Raw genomic sequence first — 13,501 nt, forward strand, 5'->3', positions numbered from 1 at the left:
TAATGAAGGATGTAAAGGTTGCTGGAATAGGCCAAGATTCCATTTTTTATTCACATACAATACAGACTAGATCCTGAAGAGTTCATTCTATTTTCAATAGGGATTTGGAATTCCAAATCCCAGAATTTGAATTCAAACAATATAGTGATTTTCAACTTTAGCAGCAGAAGATTCCATGACCGAAATTCACTGTTTGTGGGTTAGTGGTATGGTTTATACCTGGAAACATGCAGCAAGCACCACAAAACATCGGTTCACTTTACTTGTGGACAATGAGTCTAGATTTGGACAAGAATGCTTAGAAACCTAGATAACAATCAGGCCACCTGAATTAGACCACCGATGTTCTGCTCTCCCAGGGTTGCCAAGACTGGAAACGACCTTCTCCTGGGTCCAAGTACCTGAGGAAGGTCCAGGTTAAAAAGGAGACGATTCTTTCTGCCTCGTCTGAAAGGAGGTTTCCAAGGCTGCTGCAAAAATCACACGTAGAGTGCTGGGGAGAGCCCGGCAATCTCTTCATTGCAGATCCCCTGTGTGGAGTTCTTTATTTTGACTAGACCTAATTCTGCTTAGCTAAACACAGGTTGATGGGATCAGCACCCGGCGGGGAGTAGCAGAAACCAGGATTCAGCTCAAGGAAGTACAGATGCTCAGTTTATACAAAACAGCATCTACTTCATTTACAAAATGTTAAGTGAAGTTTTTCACTAAAGTAGGTCTCTTCTCCCCAACTTCCCCCTCCCCCTTGCCCTTTTTGGAAACACTAGTACATTTGATTCTCTTGCACGTGACATAATTCTGAGGAAAGCTTTCTCTGAGAGGTTTCTTGACTATCCCTACTGGTCTCAACTAGAGACTGGTGGTGGTATTTGAGGTTCAGACCGAGTAAGAAGTTTGGATGGATCCTTTCTGTAGACAAAATGTAGACACATATAAAACTTGCTGACCTTTCTACTTCATATTAATGCTGAACACTCCAGGTCCATAAAAATTTTATGTCACGTACCTTTCCACGTCAATAGGCACCTGTTACGGTTATTGCTCTTTGGGGGAAGGGGGCACTCAGTGACATTTTTGTGCAATCATTCCAATGCAAGCATAGTGACACGTTAAAATTCCTACACTCCATCAGTTACAGAGTGAGGACATCAAGAGAGGACATTTGAGTCCCTTTCATTTAAAAGTTCCATTCACTGACTCTTAAAGTTCCTGGGTTGGGCAAAAAAATGGGCCAAGGAATTGAGTATGCTTGAGAAAATAACATGAGAAATTCAGATGGCTTTCCAAGTACATGTAGAATTCTTCACCCATTTGAAGCAACGGAGAGCTCAGAGGGAAGAACCCTGTCCCTGTTTTTACACTGTACTTAGTCTTCTCCTACTTCTGCTGGTTCCTCTCAAGTTTTTCCAGGTACTGCCTTGGAAACTCTCTTATGCACATCATGTGCTGACCTTGCCATTTTAAGGCTTAAGTTGATGGAACTTACAAGGCATGAAAGTTCAGGAAAGCAAGACCTCCAAGACTCTGCACTGTGACTCCACCAGGGCCAGGCTACGGGCTGAGCCCTTTGAGGGCTTCTTACCTGGGACACTGTGATGCCACACTTCTTGGCTAACTCCTCTTTGGCTTCCTCACTGGGGTAGGGGTTGCTGAGATGGGAATAGAAATATTCATTCAGGATTTCCGTCGCTTGCTTGTTGAAATTTCGTCTCTTCCGCCTTCATAAAGAGAAAGGAAACAACAACGACAACGGAAAAAAAAAAGTTCACACCAAATACATATAAAAAGGGAGAGGAGAGGATCTACGTCTGGGAGAAGACCCTTTTTTGAGTGAAAAGTGAACAAGAGGAGATTTGAGCAAAGGGGTTGGATGCTGAAAGCAGTGCTGAAAGCGTTCTTTAAATACTTCATTGTGTACTGTGGGGACACTAAGCAGAAGAACAATCACATGTATTATACAAATATTTATACAGAGTGGTGAGGGGCACGAAGTTTCAAAATTCCACCATGTTGGTTTTGAACCCTGGACCAGCTGAATACCAGCTGGGTGGTTTGGGATGCCTCTTCAAACTTCAGCTTCTTCAAATGACAGTCAAAAGAGTCAAACTGACCTCACGGGGTGACAGGGAGAAATCAGGTCATACACAGAGAGGACTCAGCACAGTGCCTGGTACATGACAAATACTAGGACTTACTGGGGATTCTTCCTACAAGGTTCCAGGCCTTGGGCCATACCCCCTCAGAGCCATCAATTCAAATTATTCACTTTTCACAACTAGTGAGGTAGCTATGGTTATTCCCATTTACCAATGAAGAACTGAGTTCAAAGGTCACTCAACTAGTAGGTTATAGGGCCAAAGTATCAATTCAGGTCTGCCTGACTACAAAACCCAGCCTCTTTTTTGTATACAGATTGCCTCATGGCAGTTACACAGAGACTCTGTAGCCATAAGTTAAAAATAAGTTGTCTGGACTTCCCTGGTGGCACAGTGGTTAAGACTCCATGCTCCCAATGCAGGGGGCCCGTGTTTGATCCCTGGTCAGGGAATTAGATCCCACATGCATGCTGTAACTAAGGAGCCCATGTGCCGCAACAAAGGAGCCCGTGAGCCACAACTAAGGAGCCCACCTGCTGTAACTAAGGAGACTGTCTGCCTCAACTAAGACCCATAGCAACCAAATTAATAAACAAATATTTTTTAAAAAGTTATTTTCTCTCAGTTCTATCCCCATATAGGTGCATGCAACATTTTTAAAAGGCATGGGGAAGGGGGGCGGGAAAGGATGGAAATTAACCCCCTGACTACTTGACCTCCCTTGAAAGGAGAAAAGCAGCACTTTCTAAGCAGGAACAGCTGCTAAATGGTAAAACATAAGCCCACAGAAATCTTTTTAATATATAGGTTGCGAAAATGAAGAAAACCACTTTTTGAATAAAAGCATGTTTCTTCTTAAAAGAAAAAGTGCTAATTGAACTAATTTAAAGTGAGAATCACTTTGTTGCCTCCTCCCCGCTAAGGCCTGAGGATAGCTGGGGTTTGCTTAGGGATGCCTGGCTCCTTGCAGATGCTGGCTGGCCCTCCTTGAGGGGGTGGGGTCTCTATCTTTAAATTAGCTCCATTAGCACTTCTGCCTTTCTAGCTTTTATCAAAGGCTTTTCCTTACGGGGAAAAAAAATTTCCAGAACATCCCTGGTTATGCCAGGATATTGAATTTTCTGATTTAAGCCAACAGAAAGCACCAATCGCCTTGCTAAACAGGAAATTCAGCTAATATTGTATTTTCCGGGTCCCACTTGGATTAATTAACATAATAAAGTGCCTGATTTTACCGGATGAACACCATCTGTCCATAGGTATTAACCACATCTGCCCAGATTATGCCAAGCCCAAGTCACCCTCCCAAATCATGCTGAGTTTCTGGGTCACCCAGCATCAGAAATTGGGCAGATTGGATTAAAAGGCCCAACTAAAAAGGAGGCGTGTATTAAGAGCTCTTGCATGATGGGAATTTGAGGATGGTAGCCAAGTGGCTAACCCGGTCTCCAAGCTAGTCTTTGGATAACCTCTGGCTTCCTCTTGGCCTAAAGAAAACAGTTGTTTTAGGCCTGGGGAAGTGGCCCCTGAAGGCTCCCCTAATTGGGAGTTGTTTGCATTAGCATTACAGTGTATTTCTTGGGACTCTTCCAACTGAGCTCATAGGAAGCCTCTCTGGAATGAGCTGGGGTGCAGGGATGGTGCAGACAGCTGTTCCCGGCTCTCTCCTCCTGGTGACGTGCAATCTTCCTTTAGGTGGTCTCATCTACTCAGATGAATGCACTTATCACCTTGTGCAGTGGCTGTCTCAATCTAGGGCCTTTGGAGCCCCAGAAGTAGGATTTTGCAGAATTTCAAGAAACTCAGTAAAAATAATATAATTCTGACGATAAGGTTATTTGAACTAAGACACCTGGTTTCTTTGCTTTGGCTGGAAGCGTTTTCAGCTCGGTGAGTTAACGTGTTATTTCAAGCCAACCAAAAGCTCTGATCATCAGTTATCCAGGTAAACTTAAGAGATGTGGAAGTTGATTAAATTTTAGGGATGGAACCTTTCAAATCACAGTGACTCAAGAGGGTGGAGTGTAGGCGCTGTGCACATATGTTGCTAACCACCAAATGTGTTATCTCTGACCAAATGCCTCTCCTAAAAGCCAACACCCCATTTACTACTGCATACCCCAGACACTTCCAACAAACTCTGTGTTGCTAAGACTAGTAGCACATTTCACCCAAACCAGCTCCATTTTCTTTTCTTTCCATATTATATAATGACATCACCATCGATACAGAGTTCATTGTATTTGCTAATCTGTTCGTCCATTCATTCGTTTGTTTATTCCTTCAAATATTTGAGTACCTAGCATGCGCCAGCATCTGGGAGCGATTCTCAACTCTTCTTGTTCTCTTACTGGATAAACACTCTCTGTCCATAGGTATTAACCACATCTGTCCAGATTATGCCAAGCCTAAGCCACTTTCCCAAATCATGCTGAGTTTCTGGGTCACCCAGCATCAGAAATTGGGCAGACTGGATTAAAAGGCCCAACTAAAAAGGAGGCGTGTATTAAGAGCTCTTGCATAATGGGAATTTGAGGAAGGTAGGCCCCAGAGCAAGTCTTCCCAGTTCTATTTTTCAAATCTATCCCTTTTGTTCCATCCTTAGTGTCACTGTTGTTTTTGAAATGGGTTTAGAGGAACCACAGTCTGTCATATAATGGTCTTAGTAGTGTTGTCCAACAGCACTTTCTGCAATGAGGAAAACAAATGTTCTCTGTTCTCCAATATAGCAGCCATCAGCTGCATGTGGCTACCGAGTGGCTGAAATAGGGCTCGTATAACTGGAGTGCTAAAGTTTTAAGTTTTATTTACTTTAATTTTAATTAATTTAAATTTAAAATCAAGAAGCCACAGACTAGACAGTGCAACTCCATACTGATGCTTTCCCTAAATCATGGCCAAGCAACCCTCCTAGAAGGAGAGCATGGACTCACAGCCCTGGTGCACACCATCAAAAGCACGAAATGGCTCCAAAACCTCCTGCTGTAGTCTATTCCATCACATACCAATGTTTATCTTAAAATAAGAATATTTTCCTCCAAATATCTGAGTAAAATGGGGAAGGTTTTTCATACTTATTCTGTATTTCCCCAGTCTGAGAAGCACACACCTCAACAGTGGTCTCCTACCGTTTCTTTGAATTCAGCTCATCTTCAAGAAAATCACTAGAGGAATTCCTCCAAACCATGGATCTGATCATGAAAATAATAATAATAATAATAATAAATAATATATAATATACTGAACCTTACTATATTATAGCTGAATTACAGTGTGAATACTATGTTCTAGACACTATACTTTTTTAATATATTATCTTATTTATTCTTGTATAGAATTATCTCCATTTTAGAAACACAAAAACTGAGTCTTAGGGAGGATAAGCCACTTACCCCGGGTCACAAAGGTAGTCAGGGTTGTAGCAAGAATCTGAATCCAAGAAGTGCAGCTTCAGAACTTACACTATAAATTACTACATTCCCTCCTTAAACAGCTCGGAGTTTCTGCTGCTTCATAGGACCAAGTTGAAATCTTTGCTGGTACAGTTAAGGTCTTTCAGTGGATCTAGCCCCTCCCTAGTGTCTCATTTCCCTCCAATCCTACACATGCTCTACATAATTTCATCCAGCTACATCATATGCTTCTCCATTCCCCAAAGACACTCACAGCGTTCATGTTCCCTCGCCTTTTCATACCACCCTGTGTATTTCTCTCCAGCAGCATTTGCCACAAGTTTACATGTGTCTTCCCAACTAAACAGCAAATCCTCAAGGGGAGGAGCCATGTTTCACACATATTTGAAACCCCGCTGCCCAACACACAGTATGCATTCCAGTAAGTAATGCCTGTGGAAGTTGAATTATGTTGTTCACTTTGCTTCTGTGATTCCTTCTATGTGTTAAATATCATACTCCGCTGAGACTCAGCACTGTCTGCCTCTCCCTGATTTTCGATCCTCTCTCCCCTTTGGGTAAACTTGGCAGATGTACTTCCTGTGATCATGCGCAGTTTTATGCTGTTATAAGAGCACCTGTCCCAGGAGGACCCACATTTACATGCATTTTTTCATCTTTGTTATTCCAGTGGCTAATATAGCATTTGACAGAGAGTAAAAACTCAGAGAAGTAAATAAATTAAATACAGTGCCAGTTTGGCCAGACCTTATTGGATGTCCTTTCCTCTTTCTTACCGTCCCCTTTGCTAATCATTTTAGGTAACTCCATCTACCAGGGTGAAGTGCAGAGGTGTACTTCCAACCATGTGTTTAGGTTCTTATTGTTCTCTCTAGCAAGATGTTATTTTTAAAAAACAAGATAAAATTACTGTATTGCTAGAAAACCATTAAAAGGGTTTACAAGTTCTCTCTCTCAAAGAATTACTGTAGTCCTGACAATAAGCTTACCAAGTTTTACAGCACAATGCTTGATATAAAGCTGAAATAATAAATGTTGAGTGAATGAATGAATGAGTGGAATTTTTAAGTTAAACTTTTCTGGCACTATAAGGAAGACAAAAAGGATATGACTTGGGGCTTCCCTGGTGGCGCAGTGGTTGAGAGTCCGCCTGCCGATGCAGGGGACACGGGTTCGTGCCCCGGTCCGGGAAGATCCCACATGCCGCAGAGCGGCTGCGCCCGTGAGCCATGGCCGCTGAGCCTGCGCGTCCGGAGCCTGTGCTCCGCAACGGGAGAGGCCGCAACAGTGAGAGGCCCGCGTACCGCCAAAAAAAAAAAAAAAAAGGATATGACTTGAGTGGACAAAACCTGGCCCAAATGCTCAGCTGGGGAGTGTGGAAGGCAGAATCCTAAGAAGATATGTAAGATTCCACCCTGGGCTACATCTCTTTCCCTTGAGCGTATGTGTTGGGGGGCACTGTGAAAATAACAGGATATCCTTCCTCTGATTAAGTTACCAATCAGTTGACTTTGCGTTAATGAAACGGGAGATTAGGTTAAATCCTTAAAATGGTGACATTCTCCAGGAAGAAAGCAAGCAGACAACTTGTAAGCTGCCTGTGGAGAGGGCAGCTTCTAGGATCTGGGGACTTCAGTTCTACAACCACAAGGAACTGAATTATGTCCCTACTGGAATGAGCTTCAGATAAGAGCGTGGCCTCAGCTGACCCCTGGGTTGCAGCTTTGTGAGACTAGAGCAGAGAACCCAGGTTAGCCTGCCCAGGCTCCTGAACAACAGAAACCGTGAGATAATAACTTTGTGTTGTTCTAAGCTGCTAAATTTGTGGTAATCTGTTCTTCAGCAACACAGAATACAAGGAATGTTACACAACAAAGCAGTAACATTCAATTCTGCATACCCATTACATGACGAAGACTAATCCTGTTACTAAATCCAGTCCTCCTTGCATTTTGTCTTCCAAGAAATCTTTTCCGATGAAGCCCTGCCCATCAGATGCATGGTTTCGAGAAGCACATGAACATTAGCAGTGAATGTGTCTTTCTTAGTAAAGTGTGTTTAGCTAGCTTTCCCAATTATAGATAGCGCTAGAAGCAATGATATTAGCTACCGCAATCAGGAAGTCCAGGCAAACGTTTATTTTTGACCTGGAAAAACCATTTGCTTAGCCTTGGGTTGGCACTTGGGGTCATATTTTTTCAGCGATACTAAATATACATACCTCTAAGTAAATGCTAATAACAAAGACAAAAGGTTAGTTGTTTTAGTTTTGAACCTTGGCTCAGAGGCAATGATTTAAAGGTTGCAGCCAAAGCAGGAAAGAGACCCTCTCTTACAGTGACTGTCCTTCTGGTGCCAACTGGAACAATCTAGGCAAAGGCTGGTGGAAGTGAAAGGAACTGTGTACAAAGCTCGCCTAGTTTCGCGTCTCTTAGAGTCTGACCTTCTGCTGGCCACAGCAGAGTTACTGAGAGAAGAAATCCTATGAGAAAATGATTCTGCTCCTCCCTTCTCTCTGATTTCTTTCTTGAAAAGAACCCAGTCTGGGCCCAATTTTTCTTTTTTTTTTTTCAGTATCTGCCAACATAAATGCCAACTCCAGCATTTTAACGAGGGGAGTTACCATGGGGATGTAAACAACACATGCAGAGTGGCAGCGGCCACAGCACAGGGGAAAGACCCAGACACAGGCCACCAGTCACTTGCACTTTGTACCGTGCGGAACGGCCTGCTTTAAAGAAGCCAGGCTGGCAGCAGGCCACGGGGCGAGGGCGATGCACGGCGGCGGGGGTGGGGGGGTGGGGGGTGGGGTCCTGCTTCGGAGGGCCTGTGCATTCCCCCACTCATCACCATGCTCTGCTGGGAACAGCTCTCTTCATTTGTACTTTCTCTTGACTTACTCTATGGAATTCTATTAGCCCAGAGATCCAGTTTGCTAGCTGGCGTTCTTATTTCATATTCCACGTGATCCAAAACACAATGAATAAAAGGGAGTTTAGGAGGCGCCAGGAGTTTTAAAGAGGTCTGTGAACTGTAAAGACCACACTTGTGAAGGGAGAGAAAAGTACAGGTAAGAGAGCTGAATACTACATGATTTCCGGGGTGAAAAAATTTAAAAAGCAGAGCATTTGGGTATCTGAATGAAAAGGAACAAAACTACAGATTATTAAATGGTATATGACCCTGACATACCTAATGTTTCAATAATAAAAATCATATGTTGGGATTATATTCAGGAATTGAAACAATGAATGATGAAATCTGCATTTATAGAAGATGGCTAATTCAAGATGAACTGTAGATCACAAAGGATATCCACACTCTGAAAACTTATTTATTAGATCAATTATCAACACACTCCCCTAGAGTAGATGAAAGATATGATATCACCATTTTACAGGCTGGATAACAGAAGCCAAAGAAATCAAAGGGATTTGTACAAATCCATTGGTCTAGAGGGTAGGAGGACCAAGAACTGATTATTTGTTCTATAGTCTCAGTTTTTGTCGTAAAGGACCTTTCTATCCGTGATTTCAACTGAATTCTTTGACCTCACAAATTAGGTCACAAGTTAATGTCAGGTAGAAAACATCAAATCTTGATTGAAAATCTGGCCCATATCAGACCAGTCCCTTGCCCCTCTACGCCCAAGGGACCATGTCTTCTTCATCTTTTCATCTCTGTGCCCCTAAAACTCAGCCCAGAGTAGGACACATGGTAATCTAGTTATAAATATTTGTTGACTCGAACTGGGTGCCCTCTCTGCCTACATATACTGTGGCAAAGATTCCCAGCTCTCAATCAGAACTTTCTGGGAGAAAATAGGTCATTGCACTATCTAGCAAGACCTGTATGGGCCCATAGTTACAAACTATTCCTGTGAAAGAGACACCTAGCGGTATGAAAACAAAAAGTCCTGCTTTTTCTGTCCCTGTAGCTAAGTCATCCTTGCTTCTCATGAAGAGTGAGTAAGCAGCGGCCATAAAGAATACCCCCGCCCATGACACATTTTCCTGGAGCCGTATAAGACCAATGGCCATCCACCCTCTCAGCACTCCTTTCTCTGACTAAGAACATTTCTCAGGCTACCACTTGGCTTAGCCTTGAACATGATGACAACGGAGTCTTTGGAGAGGGCCCGCCGTGGATTCCAACCCTGGATCAGTGGGTTCTCCCCAAGGACAGACCCCTCCTGGGGACTCACCGCGCATCCAGAAACCGGGAACGCAGGATCATGACGGCCTCACACGTGCTTTGCTTCAGCTGCATCTGGATGGAGCTGAACTTGCGGTGGATGATACTGACCATCCGTTCGATCTCCTTCGGGGAGATGGGCCGGGTCCGGCTTTGCTCTCGCAGGAGATTCATCACGTGGGTGGTGAACTCATTACAGGCCTGCAACGGCAGGATGACACACGTGGGGTGTGGGGAGGGTCCAAGCCTCAGCATGCTTGACGTGAGGCTGTGTAGGTCTTTTGCTAGAGACGTGTGCAGGTAAGGAAAGTGGGCTAGTTTGTGGCATTCTGTCAAATCGGAAAAAATAAATGATGCCTGGAAATCCCTTTCCGCCCATTTGATTATAATTTTTGGCCATGCTGTGGATTTTTTTAAAGGGAAAAGAAAATTCTTAAGTATTTTTCATGATTTTACTACTATGAAAGATGAGAACACGGACACTAGTATAAAACACACTTCACAACCCTTCACCCCATTGTTAACAGTCAAAGAGAGTTTGGGGCCAAATATAGCATGAACTTTCTGTCTTGCCCTTATCTCTGATATGTTAAAGCTTCCAAATATTCAATTCAGCATAAACAGCCCGAAGAGTGGAATCATGGACTTAAAAGCTCTGATAACTCTTCTGGGAGATTTCTCATCCATCTATTTCTACTTCTACTTTTATCGTAAGGACTCCCTCCTATGCCGGTCTTCTGAAGATCTGCTATGTCTATAACACAAAGGGAATAGGTTAAAAAAAAAAAAAAACGGCATCCAAATATGAATTAGAGGATTCAGGAGTTATCCCTCCAGAAAGGAAAACTCTCAGGTTAGAGACCAACATACTCTCAGCTCTGGAAGTGAAACTGGAGATCATTTTTCCCACCTCCTTATTTTACAGTTGGGAAAACTGGCTCCAAGAGATGAAGGACCCACAGCAAAAAACAGCAGCTGAGGCAGGACCTGAACACATCCGCATCCAGGCCAGGGTGTCTGTTCTTTCCCAGACCCTGAATCTGCTCCTTAGAGCACCACTGCCCTTTCTCTTAGTTACTATTACTTATCATCTCGGTAGTCGGGTTTTATTAGTGAACATTCAATAAAATATCTACTCACAGGTTAACTCACAGTAATGTTCTAAAACTGTATAAGACTGTTCACAAAAAAGGGCGACTTGATGCTGTGAGACTTGAAGAACTAAGGACTCAAAGGGTTCAACTTAATATTAACAGTGGAAACACGCCCATTGAGGCTAACCCTGCATTGCCCTTGTTTTTTACAGCACCAAGCCCTTCCTAGCTGTCAATTATGCAGTAACAATAACATATTTACAGTTCATTTCTCCAAGATATCCTTTGAGGTCGGCTGGCCAAAGATACAAAGGCAGACGCGTCCACTGGGCTGTGTCTACACTGGGGGCTGGGAGGCCTGGGTTTTGACCTGCCTCCGTGAGTATGTGGGTAAATCCTTTCACTACTCAGTACTTCGTGTTATTTGTCCGAGAGTGGATTTGATCATTCCTAACCCTTCAGCAAGGCTAGCAGTGCCCATGCTCTTGTGCAGTGACCTGCAGATGGAGTAAGTCACTCACATGAACGTAGCAGTGGGCTAAGAGCACAGACTGCCTGCGTTCAGATCCTGCGCTGGCACTCACTTCGCTCTGGGGCCTTGGCTAGTTATGTAAGATCCCTGTATCTCGTCTTCCCTATTCGTGAAATGGGGATGACAGTACCTCAAAGGGTGTGGTAAGGACTACATGAGTTACTCTCTTTGTGTCTGGCCACATAAATTGTGTCATTATCATCGCTTCAAAGTACAGAGAACTTAGAAACCCAGCACAGGATCACGATTGGGCAAACCTCTCGCCCCGTGGTAAAACTAAAGGGGGTCACAAATACCTTCTTTCTAGGCTGCAGGCATATGCTGCAGACAGAATCCACAGAAGATCAGGTCCAATAGCAGTTTGCTCTTACTAAGAAAACTGCTACCTAAACACAAGATCTTAGTATAAGCTTCATCTCTCCCCAACCTCAACAAGGGAGGGAGATAAAACCTGGCAGCGAGTTGGCGGCAAGTCTATAAGAAATCGGGGTGGGGCGTGGTGGGGGGAGGCACACGGCAGGCATCCTAAGTGGCTTTCCGGAGAAACGCTTCATCCCCCGCTGGGCTGCAGCCTCCCCCCGCAATGGGGGCTCACAGGGAGGAGGGACTGGATGTGAAGGAGGTATTGTCAAGTGCACTTGCTCTCTGCTGGGGAGCCACAGTGCTCGGCTAATCATGATGTGCTTCATTACGGTGAATAAAAATACTCACAATACCTGGTGCTTATTTAGGGCATTGGATCCCGGGCCCCTCTCTGCTCTGCCCCAAACAGACAGTGGAGTCTTTTCACCCACTGCTGAGGTGCAGCAAGACAGCTGCTCAACAGCTGCTCGGGAACACGCAACAGACAGTGCAGAGGAGTTCCAAGTCCATTTTAGACAGACAGAACACAGTGATCCAGATTTTTCCAGGACCTGAACTACCCACGTCTCCTCCTCAGTTCCCCCAAGCTCGGCACCTTCACAAGCTGTGCTGCTCCCATGTAGCCAGGCGCTCCTGATGGAACTGGGAAGCGTGGGGATGACAATCGTTCATTAAATAGGACCCTCGCCGGCTGAAGGTTTCTGTGACAGAGGACACTCTGCTGCAGACTGTCCGAAAGATGGTACACCTCCTGGAGCTACCCCTCCAGCTGCCCCCAGAAAGCGGACGGACGCTTTCTGAAAGGAGACGTCCCAAGTTCCAGGGCAAAGGCCCTTCTGGGAGCAGCCTACCCAAGAGAAGCTCTCTTAGAAAATCCTGCTTGAGTTTAAGCAATTTAATCCTAGACTTGAAGCCTCCTTCCTGCACTTCTCTTCAGCCCACCTTCTTCGCTTACTGCTTCAAACTGGATTCGGCTGCCAATTTCAGCAACGAATGTGACTGGGATTTTAAGACTTTCTTGGCTGTGAGTGGACCTGACCCACCTGGGTTCGGCCTTAGAGACAGCTTTGTCAATGCCCTGGCAGCATTATTCACGAAAACTGAAAAGTGAAGAACTCTGCAAAACGACAAGAGTATCGTTTCTTAGAATAGCACTTGGAACAAAATTCAGGTTTCTGGATATCACGGTTTTATCTATTAGAATATGCTAGCTCTTAAATACCTTTGCTGCCAACATGATCTGCTGAAAAAGTGTTTTACCAGCCCCTTTTAATGAAGAAAACAATTTCCTTCTTTTCTTTTGAATGAAAGTCTCTAGACGCCTTCTTTATCTAATAACCTCAGGGTGAAACAATGGCTGACTCATGTTGGGTTTTTTTGGGGGGGGAGGTGGGGGATGGGTGAGTAGGGTTATGGTAGCTACTTACTGGAAAGCTAACTGATCCTCTGGTTATCTACCATCACCAAACTAAAATCAAAACAAAACAAACCAAAACAACAGAATCAACTCTTAAATAGTCAGTCTGGTAACCATCTAGGTACTACTAAAACAGAGACTGACATTTTTCCTAAGGTTTCCTATTTTTAAGGAAGCTCCCGCAAGGAATGCTTACAGAAAACAATGAAGAAGATCTGTCTCTCAGACATACTAGCTAGAAGGTTAATGGCATAATTTCCTTATAATCTATTTACTATAATTAACAATACAACTAATATTAATAAATTATTAAGCACATAGAGTATGTTAAACGGTATTCAGTTCTTACCCAGAAAATGCCCAAAGAAATAAGGAAATGATTTTTTAGTGTT

At 43.8% G+C, this 13,501-nt stretch overlaps 1 protein-coding gene across 4 annotated transcripts in view; it reads right to left on the reverse strand.

Moving 5' to 3' along the window:
* PBX1 (PBX homeobox 1) overlaps nt 1–13,501 on the reverse strand; it is a 318,246-nt gene that overhangs the window by 76,422 nt on the left and 228,323 nt on the right. For all 4 annotated transcript variants that reach the window (XM_060297043.2, XM_060297028.1, XM_030848237.3 and 1 more), the window contains 2 exons: nt 9,714–9,904; nt 1,583–1,718 (listed from right to left, as the gene is read on the reverse strand). In XM_060297043.2, the coding sequence (XP_060153026.1) occupies nt 1,583–1,718; nt 9,714–9,904 (327 nt within the window). The remainder of the gene's footprint in view (nt 1–1,582; nt 1,719–9,713; nt 9,905–13,501) is intronic.

This window comes from Globicephala melas, chromosome 1 (assembly GCF_963455315.2).
Source record: "Globicephala melas chromosome 1, mGloMel1.2, whole genome shotgun sequence".
In the NCBI taxonomy this organism is placed as follows: Eukaryota; Metazoa; Chordata; class Mammalia; order Artiodactyla; family Delphinidae; genus Globicephala; species Globicephala melas.